Genomic DNA, 17,523 nt, shown 5'->3' with positions numbered 1-17,523 from the left:
TGTAATCATTCTACCAAATTCTAAAATAGATATGCTAGGCCTCACCATTTCCTCTAATAGGTCATGGAAGCCTCACATCCTCAACATTGCTAAAGCTGCCTCCTGAAATCTGGGAATGCTGTACAGATGCTGTAGCTACTTCACTTCTGAGCAGTTGCTTCAAGTATACAGTATAAGGGATTCATTCATCCTAACTTGGAGTACTGCTCTCATAGCTGGGGTGGCTTTTCTTCTGTCCAACTTTTAGATAGGGTAGAATCAAAGGCAATTCGTCTTATTAATTCTCCTTCTTTGGTTGATAATCTTTCTTCTCTTTCTCTTCACTGCAATGTTGCTTCACTCTCACTCTTTTACAGGTACTTTATCGGGCAATGTTCGGTGGATTTGGGCATCCTGTGTACCGCCAGCACGGCCATGGTCTCGTAACACTCGCCTTGCCTGCGCTGCCCACCGTTTTTCTGTGGATGTCGGTCACACTAGAATAACCTGTTATAGTACATCCTTCTTTCCTCACACAGCCAAACTGTGGAATGTTTTGCCTTCTTCTGTGTTTCCATACTCATACAATGTCTCGCTTCAAAAAGCTGGTTTTCCGGCATCTTCGTGGTGTAGATGAAACTTTTTCTTTTCTTTTTAAATGTCTTTTTACTATTATTTTTGTGTTACGAGCTCGTTATATAATTTTTTTTCTCCTGGGGGAAGGGGGGGGGGGCAACCATGCTTAGGGCTTAAGCATGGTAAAATGATTGTCTACTGTCAATGGCAAGGAGTGATGTATGGGTCAGAAGTGTGGATACTTTTGGCAGACACCAAAAAGAGGTTGGAGTCTTTTGAAATGTGATGCTAAGAATAAGCTACACTGACAGGAAAACAATTGAAGTAGTACTGTACTAAGATTAGCAAAAACTTCAAGGGAAATACAGGTGCTCCTCCCCTTACGAACGAGTTACGTTCCTGAGGCTTGTTTGTAAGTCCAATTGTTTGTAAGTCCAACTTTACTCTTGTAGATACAAAACATATTGTAAAAAATGAAAAGATTATGGATATTTAGTACAGTTATACCCTTTAATACAGCCTTAAAACTGGGCTCACTCTTCTCCTCTTAGGTAATGTTTGTTCTATCTGGAATTTTCTTCAAAATAATCCAGTCTCATCCACATTAGACACCTGTTCTGGCAGGTAACCCCCTTCAGTGATGATGTTTGTATCTGAAAGTTTGTAAGAGTAAGTTGAACGTTCTCAGGTAGAGGAGCACCCTGTACTTGAAATGTACAGAAAAATAAAAATAAGATACTTTGGTCATATAATTAGGGAGAACAACAGAAATATTAATGGGCAAAGTAGAGGGTAGGAAGACCAGGGAAAAGTAGAGACTGGAATGGATGAATGAAATTAAAAACTGGGTTCCCAGAGATATACAAACCCTTAAAGGATTTGGTAAAAACAGCCCAAAAACATTTAAGAGTGGATGACTGGTTGCCAACCTTCAGATATGAGGATGGTACTCTGATTGGTTGATAACCTTTTTAGTATTTTTGTGTCTAAACCAACTCCCTTCTTTTTATATATAATGTGTCACATTTTCTTCCAATTAATATTCATAGTTTTAATTGTAAAATACTCTACTTTCAGTTTTTGGGACCCAAGCATTGATCTTGATGTCATGGGTGACCGTGTAGGATTGAATCTCCTCTATGCTCAGACAGTACAGGATGTGGAGCGAGGTTGGATCTTAACAAACCGTGAGATTCAGAGACAACTTGCAGCACTCCAGGCAAAGGGAGCCAAAAGAGAAGTTAGTACCAGACAATTTTATCAAATTAGAGGCAATCAGTCTATAATTTCATTTATAGAAAATATTGTGCAGTCGACCCTCGTTAAAACGGACTAATAGAGGGAAAGGGTGTCCGTTTTAGTCGATTGTCCGAATTAACCGATTTAGGGGTTAATATTGCATAATATTGCATTATACAGTCATGCGCCGGTTAATGTCCTAGATACGTGCTTGTGTTTGTACAACCGCTTTCATTCAGACCCACTAAAGATATAATGTTATGGTAATTATGACTAGGTTTATTACAAAGTGATGAAAAGGATACTGTACAGTGGGCAGTCCACAAAACATGCAGCTATGTGTATGTTTATTTGAGTGCCCCGTCATAGGAGTCCGTTTTCTCTCGTTTCAGGACGCCTGAGTCCTCCGTTTTCTCTTAATCTTGGAGTGCAGTGCACCAGAGACTTCGTTATTCCTTAGTAATGACACAGAATTTGATATAGCAACTGGGGTTGCAATTGTTAAGGCAACTTAGATATGTCTGATTACAGTTGGAATTTGCAAGATCCATTGTGAGTGATGTTTAAAGCTTCAGCTGTCTTTATGGTTGGTAAAACTTGTCAAGTCTGTCAGTGTGAGTGCTTGTGTTTGTACAACCGCTCTCATTCAGACTTACTAAAGATATAATGTTATGGAAATTATCAGAAACACACATAGGCATGACTAGGTTTATTACAAAGTGATGAAAAGGGTTACTATACAGTGGGTAGTCCACAAAACATGTAGCTATGTGTATGTTTATTTGAGTGCCCCGTCATAGAAGTCCGTTTTTTCTCGCTCCAGGACGCCTGAGTCCTCCGTTTTCTCTTAATCTTAGAGTGCAGTGCACCAGATACTTTGTTATTCCTTAGTAATGACACAGAATTTGAAAATGCAACCCCAATTGCAACTGGGACAATCCCAGAACCAAAAATTTGATACGGACAGTCCCTTGCTTAGTTCAGATTTCGTCCGATTTATCCGAAATCCGGATTACCTGTAAAGGGGACCGATTTAACGAGGGTTGTCTGTAGTCTTAGATTACCTCCAAGAGTTGCGACCCTGCCTTGCCAGTCGTTCCCACCCTGTAGGTTAGTGGTAGGAAGGTCATCCAGCTGTAAATTTTGCTTCAGTATTCCCAGTGGCACTCGTATCACCGATCTGGTGATTGATTGGAGGGGGGGGGGGTTGTAATTTTCTGTTTTGTTTTCATCCATCAGGTAATCACAACTTGCTCATGCAGGTGTGGAAGATGGCCATAAAACATTGAAGATGATTATTGATAGAAATATTAAATGATCCTCACTTTTTTCCCCATTCCTCCAATGTTATTCCTGCATACATTACTTTACATTCAGACAATGTACAGGAAGCCCTTTATTTCTAAGGGGTTATGTTCCTGGAGAATCCCTTGTACTGCATATTGAATCTGCCCACAGTCCCACTCGTTTTAGATGACCTTGATTATTATGTCATTGTAATTGGATTAAATATAAATAGTGTGAATTGCCAGAGGCAAACCAGATAATTATTTGTAACCTTGTGAATGTGAAGTGCTAAAGAGCGGAATGCATCTTCTTATGACAGTAAGGATATATAACTGATGAGGAATGAAGGGAGAATGTGTGAATGTACTTCTGAAACTAGCTACCTTACATTATACTAATTGGGGCAGACCCCAGTCCTAAAATGTGAATCTATTGGGGGGGGGGACGAAAACAGTTATTATTGTGCTTCAGCAACTAAATATTTAAGTGTTTAACAAGGTTATTAAAACTATTACATCAACAATGAATAAATAAGAAACAGAACTCCCTGGGTTGAAAATTAGACTTAAGTCTGGTTGTCAACAACTGTTTTTACCGAGGTGATTGTTATGTACACTTTTACAGTGAACCCTCGCCCAACGTGGGTTTGTTCAACGCACTTTTGACTATTAGTGTTTAAATATATTTGACCAAACTATTTACCCAACACAAAAAATTTCAACACAGTAAACCCTTGCTATTTGTGAGGGTTAGGTTTCAAGGAATGGTGCTAATTGTCAAAACCAAGAATAGCAACTTATACCAACTTAGTGCACTAAGGTATACCTATACATTCTCTCCTTGACTTACGACGGGGTTCCGTCTCGACGACCAGGTCGTAAGTTGATTTGGTCGTAAGTCAAAAAGGCGAACGTAATACATAGAAATTCTAAAATGAAATACAGTACAGTAAAAGTATTCAATAATGATAAATTAATAAAGTGTTACTGTGCACTTACCTTTAATGTAGTCAGCTGAATGCACACAGGACCTCAATAATTTTTTAATTAAGCATGGAGACTACATTAATTGGATGAAGCAGAGGAGGAGACAGGGCTGGATGGGTCATCAAGCTCGCTTTCTTCAGACAGTCTAATATACTTGCTTGTTGAAGGTATTGGATCATCTTTATGGAGTGAAGAGGCAGCAGTGGTGGGGCATGAGGAAATAGCAATGGGGGACTTCTTAAAAAATATGTCCAATTTAGACTGCACAGTTTGCTTTTTCTTTTCATTGTAAATCTCCCTGTAGCAAGCAAGTGCATCTTGAATAACTACTGAGTCATTGTTGAATAACTTAGTGAATAACTACCAAGTCATTGTTGAATAACTTAGCGAATAATTTGGTATTATACATTTAAGTATTATACATTTGAGTGAATATTTATATAATGCAAATGGTGCTGTTACATTTATGCACCGATTGGTTTGACAAGCACTTTGTTCCTGACGCCCAACAGTACTGCCGGAGGAAGAACATTGACTTCAAAGTGATCCTGGTGATGGGTAATGCTCCTGGACACACTAAGTTTCTAATTGGACACCACCCTTTTGTACAAGTTATCTTCCTTCCTCCTATCACCACTTCGCTTCTGCAGCCGCTTGACCACGAATTCATCAGTAATGCTATACTATTCTACTATCAGTCACTCTATAAGACTTTCGTCAGCAGACAGACTCATTAGTTGAGTTTCAACAAATTGAGGCAGAACTCTGACAGTGACCAGTCTCTACCAGCTAACCAGGAGGAAGAGGAGGAGATGGTAGACGACCTGACTCCTAGCACCTCACCACCCCACAACCGTGAAGTGTTATCAGCTTGTGAATTTGGGAAGAAATATAATATTAAAAATGCAGTGGACAGAATTGTTGAGGCATGACGTAAGATTAATGTTGCAACAGTGCTACACGCATGGAAGCCTTTGCTCGGTAAATCCGAGATAAGTGGGGCAGAACAGATCGTTGCAAGTGGGGAGAGGCAGTCTGTGGCGGCAACACTAATGGACACAGTGGAGCCAGCGCGCTCAGTCCCAGCACCGGGATTTTCAGATGTTCAGGTTGAAGATTTGCAAGAAATCATTGGTCAACATCAGCAGCAACAGACAATTCAAGAAATATTGGAGGAGGAGGATGAAGAACAAGAAGAACAGCAACCAACACAAGAGGATGACGTTAATCCTGGTGAACCTACAACACGCCAGCTGACTGAGTTGCTCACAAACATCTCACGTCTCAGTGAACAGCTAAAAGAATATGATACCAGGCCTCTTCCTCAGAACCTTTTCTTCCCTGTCCTTGATAAGGGTATGGAGGAATATAAGGCCTTGTACATGTCCCGTGTTAATGCTCGTCAGCAGGCCCTTATTACTCGGTACCTGTGTAAGGCCCAGCCTGTTAATGCCTTGGCAAACATCACTTTAGGATGATGACACCACCAATGATGATATTGAAGTGTTGGGTGACTTACTGGTGGAAGAGCTGCCTCAAGACTTTGAGGGATTTGATGCTGAGGTTAGAGGAGGGAGCAAGGAGGAAGCAGTAACTAGCCCTCCCTGCTTCAGAACCCATCAACCAGCCCCGTCAAACATTTCACTGATTCCATCAAGGTAAGTTATTCTACAGTATGAGTGTACATAAATATTGTTGTCAACAATATGTACAATATAATAGGTATGAATACATTACTGTAATGTCATTTTCTTGGTGGGTTGTAAGTCATTATAGGGGGGGTTTGGGTGACACCGCAGAACTGATTAGGCTTATTTATATGTATTTCAATGTCACTCGTTTCGCGATTTTAACTTTCGCGACGCTGAAGCCGGTACCAATTAGTCGCGAAACATGAGATCCTACTGTATCTACTATTTTCTATAAAAAATGCCATTGAATTTCTGTACAGTATATGTAATGTATTTCATGGGCAAAGGGAGGCTCAGGAACGTAATTCCCGTATTTTATCTATTTCTTATGTGGAAAATTGAGTTGTTTCTTATAACGTTGCGTTTTCAGGAACGTAATCACGACGTTAAGCGAGGACTTACTGCACTTTACGATAATGTTTTCTTAACCTGGTACCAAATCATCTTAAATAATATGGGAATTATGGTGAAATTGTATAATGTTGTACAGGTATCCCCCTATTTACGATGGGGTCACGTTCCTGAAAAACCATCGCAGGTCGAAATATCATAAATCGGGATCATTATAGCATGGGGATCAATTGGATACGTTCCTACCTTGTTGGACACCCACGTGTATCACTGAAAATAAAATTCATACACTAATACTATACCTACAAACATTTAAATAACACTCACCACATCTCAAAGAATAAACCTGGCCGTCATTACATGTCTCCTTCGAGGCTAAGGGGACTCTTGAAGATGGAGTACAGACACCACTCTGACTCCCATACAGCCTCTGGTGTGTCCCATGCTGCTTCACAATGTCAAGCTTCACCTCCAGAGACATGATTTTCCTGGGTGCCTTTGCCTTCCTGGACATATTCAAATTTACACTGCTCACTTCAGTCACAAAGCAGAACAAAATCACTTGGCACAAAAACAGATTGAACAATGATAACATAAAAACAATGATAGCAGCTGATACTGCTCATATCATGTTCACAACAACAGAGACAAAATACTTTACAGTCACAAAAAACAGCAAAAATTACTTCAGTCACCAACAGAGTACATTGTAAACATTAGTGATGTCCTCTCACTGAAAGGTGCACCATGGAACAAAGCTTGGGACTGTAGCCCACCGGGTGGCTGTGTGGCGACTCGAAATTACAAGTTGAAAAGTAACAACAATGCAACTCAAAGTTTGGCTCAGTATGAGAAAAGGTAAGGTGAGTAGCAACAGTGGTTGGTGACCTGCCAAGTCCACACACACACACACGTTTGTTTATTGTGTCGAGCTTTACATAGGCCTACTTTACACGAGCATTACCTTACTCCAACCACACCCGCCAACCCCCTTACACTCCTTGCGCCCAGTCCGACACCCCACGCCTCCTTTCACTCCCTCCTTCCCCTCCCAAGATTACACACAAACTGTCATGGACATACAGTCATCCCTTGGTTATCGCGCCTTCATAAAAAAATGCACACCTGCCGTTATAGCGCATTTTTCAGGCCGAGAATTTGGTTATCACGCATTTTCCTCCAGGTGTAATGTTACCCCCTTGCTTCACTTACATCTATTGAGGATAAAATCTTTCACCTACAAATTGACAATAACACATTTACTGTAATCAGACATATCTAGTTGCCTCAACAATTGCAACCCCAGTTGCTATTGGGGTTGCAATTTCAAATTCTGTGTCATTACTAAGGAATAACAAAGTCTCGGGTGCACTCTAAGATTGAGAGAAAACAGAGGACTCAGGCATCCTGAAGCATGAGAAAACGGACTCCTCAGACGGGGGACTCAAATAAAGGAAGCATAGCTACATGTTTTGTGGACTACAGTATTGAGCGTACAGGTAGTTCTGCTATAACGCAATAATTGTGTTCTTGTAAAATATCGTGTTATAGAAAATCGCGTAATAGAAATAACAGGGCTTATGGAGAAAATAGGGTTAGGTGCAGATTACTCGAAATCGAAAAAATTTAGTAGTTAGCCTAACACAAAGGATAGCACAGTCTAAATAAATGTTACATTCATATCTAATAATGAAATCATACAGTAAATGTAACACTTTACCTTGAAAAAATATGAATGTAACTTGATGGGGGAGAAGGGTGATTTTGAGGTTGACAAGAGCTTCTCTTTAAGGGTTATAGCCTTTCTTTTACGATCATCACCGGGAATTCTATCACCAGAACGCTTCTTGGAGATATTCTTCTTTACCATATTCACAGTTAATACCACAAAATTGGATAAATAGTAAGCAAAAATCGCGTTATAGCAAACAAGCGTTCGCGTTATACAAATATCGTTCCTCTATTCGTAAATCGCGTTAGAGCAAATTCGCGTTATCAAAACACGTGTTATAGCAGAACTCACTGTACCCTTTTCATCACATTGTAATAAACCTAGCCATGCCTATATGTGTTTCTGACACTTACATAACATTATATATATCTTTAGGCCGAGAATTTAGTTATGACACAGTTGCCTCCAGGTGTATTGTTACCCCCTTGCTTCACCTACATCTATTGAGGATAAAATCTTTCACCTACAAATTGACAAAAACACATTTGATGGATAAAAATGGATGGAGGTAACAAAGCTTGAAAGCGATTGTACAAACACATGACACTCATACTGACAGACTTGACACTCACTTGACAAGTTTTGCCAACCATAAAGACAGTTGAAGCTTTCAACATCACTCACAATGGATCTTGAATGTTCCAACTATAATCAAACATATCTAAGTTGCCTCAACAATTGCAATCCCAGTTGCAATTTCAAATTCTGTATCATTACTAAGGAATAACGAAGTCTCTGGTGCACTCTAAGATTAAGAGAAAACGGAGGACTCAGGCGTCCTGAAGCGAGAGAAAACGGACTACTCAGACGGGGGACTCAAATAAAGAAAGCATAGCTACATGTTTTGTGGACTACAGTATTGAGCATACCCTTTTCATCACTTTGTAATAAACCTAGCCATGCCTATGTGTGTTTCTCATATTTACCATAACGTTATCTATATCTTTAGTGGGTCTAAATGGTCGAAAAATGGGAAAGTTGGGGTTGGGTCTTGGGTGCCTGGAACCAATTAGAATAAATCCCATAGGTTCTGTACTTTCGTTATCACGCACTCGGCGCTGTCCCAATTAGGTGTGATAACCAAGGGATGACTGTATATGTTTATATTTAAGTTTTTGACCTTATAATAATTTATTTATTTAATTATTTTATTGTTATTTATTTTTTGCACATTCTGTATGAACAATTGTGTGCATGTAGCAAAGTAAAATAAAGTGAATGAAAATACGTATATCTACGCAAAATTACAAATTGATATATAATGACGACACAGCTCGAAGGTTGGCCCAGTAGGGGTGAAGCTGGCCTTCTGGCAGAATAGGAAAGCTGTGGCTGGCCCACCCTGTTTGAAATACAGTATTACTGTAGGGTATTATAATTTTTCATTTGCAAATATCAAATAGAGGTGTCAAAATATTACTTGGGGATAAGTGGGGTTGCAAATAGCGAGGTACAGTATTCCTGTATAGACTGCTATCCACACTACCCATGGCTTTCTGTGTAAGCTACAACCATGGTCACATTTCAACCAATCATGTAAGCCAGGGGTCGGCAACCTTTTCAATCCTTTTCAATACACTGTGCCAGTTTACAATTAATTCCAAAATTTTTACTGCCTTGCTGGCCAACCATAACTTTCAGTATGTATGTAAATTATTGTCCATATGTACATTGATAAATATCAGATGCTCTCACAGTTTTAGTGTGATCTCTGTATATCTGGACACCTCGAGTTGCACACACCCCCAGGGGTGATACGTTAATGAGGTGGTTGCTTCATTTGCAGGAATATCTGCTCTCATAGAAAAGTAGACCCAAAAGCAGAGACAGGTGGGTGTTCCTCCCCATGGGAAGCAGCGGCTGGGGGGGGAAGGTAGTGGTTGCCAAGATCAGTCATGATGAGGTCCAGGGTGGCATTCCCATGTGTAGGAAAGTCAACTATCTGTGCAAGGTGGAGGTGTTGGGTGATTTTGCTGATGTCTAACTCGTTAAAGTCACCGCATGTCACTAGCTTAGCACATGGAAATCTGGATCTCAGGGAGTCAGCAGTGTCTATCATATGAGTAACCAGTACATTGGCGGTAGGTGAGCGCGGGGGTGATAAGCCGCACAAACAATGAGGGAGGCAAGCTAGTGGGGTTGTGAGGTGGGAGTGACCTTAACCCACAAAGCTGCTACATCCTCAGGTACATTAACACCTAGGTGTGACGGTTTAAGGTCACTGCGACAGTAAAGCACCACACCACCACCTCACCTGTTCTTTCTCAGGTGGTGAAATAACTCATAGTTTTCTATGGCACAGATCTCAGGAACAATTTGCCATGCCTCTGTTATCGTCACAATACCTGCACCAACTGACTTCACTGTAACACTGACCTCCTCCACCTTGTTGCATAAAGATGTAACATTGGACAGCAATAGGGATGGTAGGCTGTACCATAGTCGTGGCACTTCATAGCAAGCACACTGTCTTTCTGGCACTGGCTTGACTTTCTTTTGCTTGCACAGCGTGATGATAGGGATTCGTCTGGGAATGCGGTGACCCCGACTGCAGCCGCGGTTGTGAAAGATTCTTAGCGCATTTAGTAGAGTGATGGTGTGGGATGGAGGATAGCCAGCACCAGGCTTCAGCTGGAACAGGTCCGTGCGACGATATCGTGACACTGGAACGCACATACAATATTCACAAATCTAGTACTCACAGTCACTGACACATTGAAAATACTCACTGTCTTTCCGTAAAAGTACTGAACTGCCTTAAATTAGCTATAGGTCAACGTGATGACCTTGGCTGCTGCTGTAACAATGTCATGAGTTTCCCGCCGCCTGGGAGTTCCTGCCAGTTTCAAGCCAATAGTGTGAAGGTCTTAGGCCTGTTTTCGACCAATGAGAAAGCCTATGAGGCGTGACGTCATGAAAGTTGTGGCGTCCCTTGTGGGCTGACGCAGTTTGAAAAGCATAGTCTGTGTTGGAATTTTGTGTAGGGAAGTGTGGGACATTTGTAATGGCGACATGGCAGGTATTTTGGTGTATTCTATTTGGTAAATCCTTAAGTTCCCATTTGTTGTGAGATACGTGGTCCCCATTTAACTAGCTAGGAACTTAATTTATTATTTTGAAGTGTAGCTGTTAAACCCTAATATAAAGTATTCAATAAATACAGTAACCGTTAATAAGAGTCCTAATTCATCCATCCCTTATTGAGAAAGAGTGATGTGTTATAAATGTCTTGGTATTATGCAGTAATATGGTGAGTCCTATATACAATAACCATCTTATATTTCCCCTCTGTTGAAGTATTGTATTGTAGTTCCCCTAACCAGCTTCCCTGAGTCTCCCCTGGCTGGTGTATGTGGGAGGGCCAAATGGAAGCCTATATCACCAGCCGATCAGCAACCATAAACAATTACCCGGTACCTCCCTCACTCCTTCTACCTCTCACGAGTATAACGAGAAAGAATAACAGGAATAAGTAAAAGAAAATATAAGAGTAATTTGGAACATAAAAATATGTTACATTAAATTAGGGACATAAAATCTTTATTACACTGCGGAGAGCCAGGGGACACATCCTCACTCAGTGAGGTCACCTAGTAAACTGCTAGCCTTGCAACAAAACCCTTGCAAGTGTCATACAGATCCATTACTGTTTGTCCTGCACCCTGCAGGCAAAGGTTGAGATCATTGAGGTGTTTGGTGATGTCTGATGAAAACATAAGTTTCACTACCCACTCGTTTTTTTCCAGCTCTGGGTATTTTTCACCCTTTTCTGTCAAAAAGGTCCTAATTTCGTCAAAGCATTCCACAAACCATTCTAAAACCTTCCAAAAACTTAACTACCTAACACTGGAGTGAAGAGGTATGTCTCGATAAGCACTCTCCATCTCATCAAGAAAAGAACAAAATTGTCTGTGTTTAAGAGCAGATTGTCCAACAAGAAAATTCACAAATTTGTCACAGTGGCCATCACCTTATTAAGATTTGATTTTGAAATTCTGACACAAAGATTATCCTGATGAACAATACAATGCAACTTCAGAATGGGGTGCCCATTTCATCCTCAATTAGCTTGGCAAATCCCTTGTGCTTTCCTACCATTGCAGGAGTGTCATCCATTGCAACTGTAAAAATATTCTTAATGTTAACTCCTCTCTTCTCAAAAAGATGAGAAAACATTTTAACAATGTCATTTCCCTGGGTAGTTCCATGCATAGGTTTTAAAAGCAGCATAGCTCCTCATGTACTTCTGTGTCACTGTACCTGGCAACAAGAGCTAAATGTGGAATGTCATTAATATCAACACACTCATCAAGAGCCACACTGAACCCAGTTGCATTTGTTAATGCAACAGTTAGCTGTTCACTTATATTTGAAGCCATGTCTGATATACGCCTCTCTAAACTCCTAGCCGAAACAGGCATGTCCTTTATCCTTGAGATTATTTTGTGTTTGTTTGGGAAATCACTAAATAAAAGTTCAGAGCTGTTGTGGAAAGCCTCCTTTATATATCCCCCATCATTAAATGTTTTTCCATGTTCAGTAAAACCTTGATAAATCGGTACATATGGAGCTCTGGACTTGCCGAATTATCCCAAATTCCGACTTATCAAGGCACTCCTCTCCCATAACAAAAATACTAAAATAAAAAAAATTTCAGCCCATGTACATACAGTGGTCCCTCGGTTAACGAACGCCTCGGTTAACGAAATTTTGGTTAACGAATTACCTTCCATAATAATATTCAATTCGGTTAACGAAAAAATTCGGTTTACGAATTCCTTACGAATTTTTCCCAACATGTTTTCGCCTGCTCACCAGCTGTAGCATTAGTCCACCAATACAGTAATCGGTTCTAGTGCTTAAATTCATTACCATTTGAGTAAATATCAAGAAGGTTGTACTATTCAATAATTTTAAAAGTTTCATTTAAATTTTTAGTCATTTTAACAATTATTGAACATAATTGAAGTACAGGAAACTAGTTTTTAGCACGCCAAACAGCCACTCAACACACCAAGCTTGGCGTCAGTTTGTTTATCTGTTCAGTGGAGGGAACATCTTGTTTGAGACTCTCTTGAACATTAACTATTTTTCCATTTTTACAGCCAAATTATTGGTCATTTTGAAATATATTTTATATATTGATAATATATAGCGCAGTGCAGTGTTGATTTAAAGAAAATATTCTTTATTTACAGCAATAAAACTTAAAATTTCAGAGTTGAAATTGAATCCAGCATGGCTCCAAAGAAATCGAGAAAAGTTATTTCAATCCAGGTAAAACAGGAAATAATAAAGAAACATGAACAGGGCATTAGAACAAATGTGCTTAGTAAAGACTATGGCATGTCGGCATCAACTGTGTCGACAATTCTTGCACAGAAAGACAAGTTCAAGGAAGTGAAAGTGAGAGACAAATCTACCGGACTGTTTAAAGGTAGATCATTGATAGCAGAAACAGAGAGGTTACTTCTCATTTGGATTAGGGAAAAACAAATGAAAGGTGATTCAGTTTCTACAGAATTTATTTGTGAAAGAGCCTGGGGAATTTACGAACATTAAAAAGAAGATCAACCTGGTTCTTCTGGCACAGAGTTCGAAGATTTTCGGGCAAGCAAGGGCTGGTTTGAAAAATTTAAGAAAAGAAGTGACATTTTCAGTGTTATTAGGCATGGTGAGGCTGCCAGTGCAGATAAAGAAGGAGCAGCAAAGTTTGTAGTGGAGTTTAAGAAACTGGTGGATGAATAAAATTATCTTCCACAGCAAGTGTTCATGATATTCAGTACTATAAAAAAAATTTGAAAAAAATAAGTGTAGGGGGTATATTGTGGTTGGGAGATGTGAGTGATCTGGGAGAAGCAGGTGGGGAAGGGGGGGTGGAGCACAGGTGGGTGAGCCACCCACCTGTGCTCCACCCCCCCTTCACATCATTTAGGTTCATTTGGTGCCATTGATAAAATATCATAAAAGAATCAACTTTCCTGAAAAATGAATCCCGCTCAACACCATGAATCGTTTATTTACAAAGAGCAAGCAGGTCATCGGCTTAGCTCCTTCACCACTCATGCTTACCACAACATCTGTCTTCAACATTTAGTAAATTAGTACAGCACTAGTGTGTTTATCATCACTTAATAAATAATATTGTTGTGTATTTATCAGCACTTAGTGTACAGTACAGGTTGGACCCCACTAAGGGCAATTTAGGGGAATTTTAGGAGTGTGTCTGATTTTATGCATTTTTGGCTTTACTTTGTAGATACTTTTCTGTGAGCTGGAACCAATTACCCAATATCCCATTGAAACAATGGTTTTGGCTAACGAGATTTTCGGTTAACGAACGACCTTCTGGAACGAATTGAGTTCGTTAACTGAGGGACCACTGTATTATCTTATTTGTAATCTACATTAGAGTATTGTAATGATTTTTTCAAAAATTTTATAGCATTACTGTGGACTTTTGGTAGTTGTTGAACGTATTCTAATTTTCCCCATAAGATTAACAGAAAAAGCAAAGAGAAAATTGTATATTATCGGTCTACTGATACCTTCTCGAACCATTGAAGCTGCTGGAGTGTCGGGTCCCGGATTAGTGGGGTCCAACCTGTACTGTACACTAAGTGCTGATAAATACACTACAATATTATTTATTAAGTGATGATAAACACACTAGTGCTGTACTAATTTACTAAATGTTGAAGACAGATGTTGTGGTAAGCATGAGTGGTAAAGGAGCTAAGCCGATGACCTGCTTGCTCTTTGTAAATAAACGATTCATGGTGTTGAGCGGGATTCATTTTTCAGGAAAGTTGATTCTTTTATGATATTTTATCAATGGCACCAAATGAACCTAAATGATGTGAAGGGGGGGTGGAGCACAGGTGGGTGAGCCACCCACCTGTGCTCCACCCCCCCTTCCCCACCTGCTTCTCCCAGATCACTCACATCTCCCAACCACAATATACCCCCCTACACTTATTTTTTCTAATTTTTTTTTATAGTACTGTGCAGTATACATTTTTATCTTTATTTTAAGACAAATTCTATGGTAACTTACACATAACACTTTACAATACTGTACTGTACATAACAACCATCTCTGTGAAAACAGTTGTTCACAACCAAACATATGTCCAATTTTCAACCCAGAGAGTTCTGTTTCATATTTTTTATTGTTTATGTAGTAGTTTTAATAACCTTGTTAAACACTTAAAAACTTAGTTGTTGAAGCACAGTAATAACATTATAACAAACTGTTTGTATTTAAACAGTCCAGATAAGCTATATTATCTCCAACTCCTCCTCCTCCCCCCCCCATCCCTATAGATTTGCTTGTCTTGGACCTTCACATTTTTTTAACTAGGGTCTTCCCAAATTACTCCAATTTACAAGGTTCTACTGTAATGAAGTCCTTGACATCTGATATTAAAATTTGGATGACTCTGAGAAAACTTAAGCCGATTGTTGACAAAACAAGATAATTGTCATCCAAGGACATAGGAGGGTGACACCACAGATGAGTTTAGTTCTTTAATTTTGAGGAAGTGCAACTCAGTCCTGTTATTTCTGAGTCAAAAAGTAATTTTAAAGAGCATATAAATTCACTTGTTAAGAGTTGCACCTTTCATATTTGAAATCTGCATGCTGTGAAACAGCTTTTGGATAGACAGTGTCTTGTGACACTATTACATTCACTTATCTTGGATTGACTGTTGTTAACTCTTTATTGAGTCTGTGTACTTAATTATCTACTGAAGAAAGTTCAGACTGTGGTGAACAGGGTTTGCCAGGCATATTTTTGCTCTCCCACCGAGAACTCCCACTACTTTTTCATTATCGAATTGCATTGGCTTCCAATTATAGCTAGAATAGAGTTCCAGCTCTGCTTATTGACTTTGAAGGCACTCAGTGCGCTCAAGTATTTAGCCAACTTACTAAATTTTCTGACCACAAGTTCTGAGATGATTTTGCGTAGTACTTAGTGATTTTTTTGGTTTTTATTTTCAGGTCCTTGGTTTTGTAATATTTCGAGCACTGGTGAATTCTTCAGAAGAACTGGCGCTTGGGAAATAAAAGAACAGCAATTATTATTATTATTTCTCCCTCGGCTACTTATCTCTTCCCTGTGGCTGTAAAATACTATGGAATGCTGTATGATACTTTAATCTTGCATTTTAATCAATCTTACCTTATTTTCTTTTTCAGTTTTTCCAACCAGTACATTACACTATCCTTTTTCAGATGGCTTCTGACATTTGAATTTGTATTTATTCATTAATTATGTTTCATATGAAATTATTTACGTTATTTTACAGAAGATCAATTCTCTGATTTCAGTATTTGGAACTAGCAAGAACACTAAAGTACTATGGATATCTACAATTCCAGCAGTGCACTTGTGATTTTCCCAAACCAGGCACTCCAGTTTTGATTAGTGCTGGAAACCGTGAGCTCAATTTCAGGTAGGATAAATTAAGTTTGATTAGTTAAAGATACCAAAGTACTGTTTAGATTTAAGTTGTGGGGGATCACACTTTTGGGACAGTCGGGACAGTCATCAGGTATTTCTAGGTATCATTTGTAACCATAGCAGAGAGGATTTTATAGCTGTTGAGGTGTAAGATGCCTGATCACCTGACAGCCATGCTTGTTATTTGGAAAAATATTGTATAACTGTGAGAGAAGTCAAGAAATATTTATTGCCTTTGGAGCTTCATGAGTGACCAGTAATGTACTGAGATTTTAGGGGCAGATCCAGGAATATCAAAAAGGGGGTCCAAGAAGTTGTGGGTGAGGGAGCATGGCGAGCACAGTGAGCCCGCCCAACTAAGGGGTGTGCGCTAACACCCCCTCCCCCTAAGTTTGTTAGAAATCTGACCATTATCATGAACATTTTGAGGCCATTTTGAGGCTATGTGCACTTAATATTAGGAGATATTCTGAGGTCAATAGTCATTACTTATTGCTATGCAAAAATATCTTAGTATCAAAGAAAAATTATTAGAATTTTCTGCTGGGGTGTCAGGAACCCCCCCGCCGGATTTGACCCTGGATTTAAACCATGAGGTGGATGTGCAGAGCAGAATTTTCTTTGTGAAGGCCTATTTAGTGTACCAGCACTTTAGTGAAAATGGATTTTGAATGACATTCTATTCAATTTGCATCACTACAGGTGACACAGACATTCACATTCTTATAACATGACTATAAATATGCCTTTTTGGGGGTGAATGCTAGTCTCACACACAGTGGAGTTTCATTTTGCGTGGGTATATCGTACTGGTACACGTCCGCACATTGGAAATCTGCTCAAGCGAGGCCCTTTTTCATGTATTAAAATGGCTATGCATACAGTTGAGTCTGCATTTACGCGGTCAATTGAACCTGTGGAGGCCCGCGTAAAATGAGAAATGCATAAATGAAATAACAGAACATATGGGATTAATTGAAATAGAGACTGGGCCGGCCCCCAAACTCCACTTTTTCCGACACAATACCTACGTTGTAGTAAAAATAACATCTTAATTTTATGATGGTATGCACACACAATTAATATTTAAGAGAAAACAGTCACCCGGTTAATGTCCATTCAAATAATGGACTCAACTTCCCCCCCCCTCTTCTCACGCTCGCTGGCTCCTCCCTCTCTGAGAAATGTTTGGGTGAAAACACTAGATTTTAA

At 39.5% G+C, this 17,523-nt stretch overlaps 1 protein-coding gene across 2 annotated transcripts in view; it reads left to right on the top strand.

Annotated features, from left to right (window-relative positions):
- LOC121878144 (sorting nexin-17-like) overlaps positions 1-17,523 on the top strand; it is a 159,951-nt gene that overhangs the window by 65,349 nt on the left and 77,079 nt on the right. For both annotated transcript variants that reach the window (XM_042384288.1, XM_042384202.1), the window contains exons 6-7: positions 1,633-1,795; positions 16,179-16,303. In XM_042384288.1, coding sequence (XP_042240222.1) covers positions 1,633-1,795; positions 16,179-16,303 — 288 coding nt within the window. The remainder of the gene's footprint in view (positions 1-1,632; positions 1,796-16,178; positions 16,304-17,523) is intronic.

The sequence above is a fragment of the Homarus americanus genome, unplaced genomic scaffold (genome assembly GCF_018991925.1).
Source record: "Homarus americanus isolate GMGI-L3 unplaced genomic scaffold, GMGI_Hamer_2.0 scaffold51859, whole genome shotgun sequence".
NCBI classification, from domain to species: Eukaryota; Metazoa; Arthropoda; class Malacostraca; order Decapoda; family Nephropidae; genus Homarus; species Homarus americanus.
The sequence above is the reverse complement of the archived record's forward strand: the minus strand, read 5'-3'. Positions and strand labels throughout refer to the sequence as shown.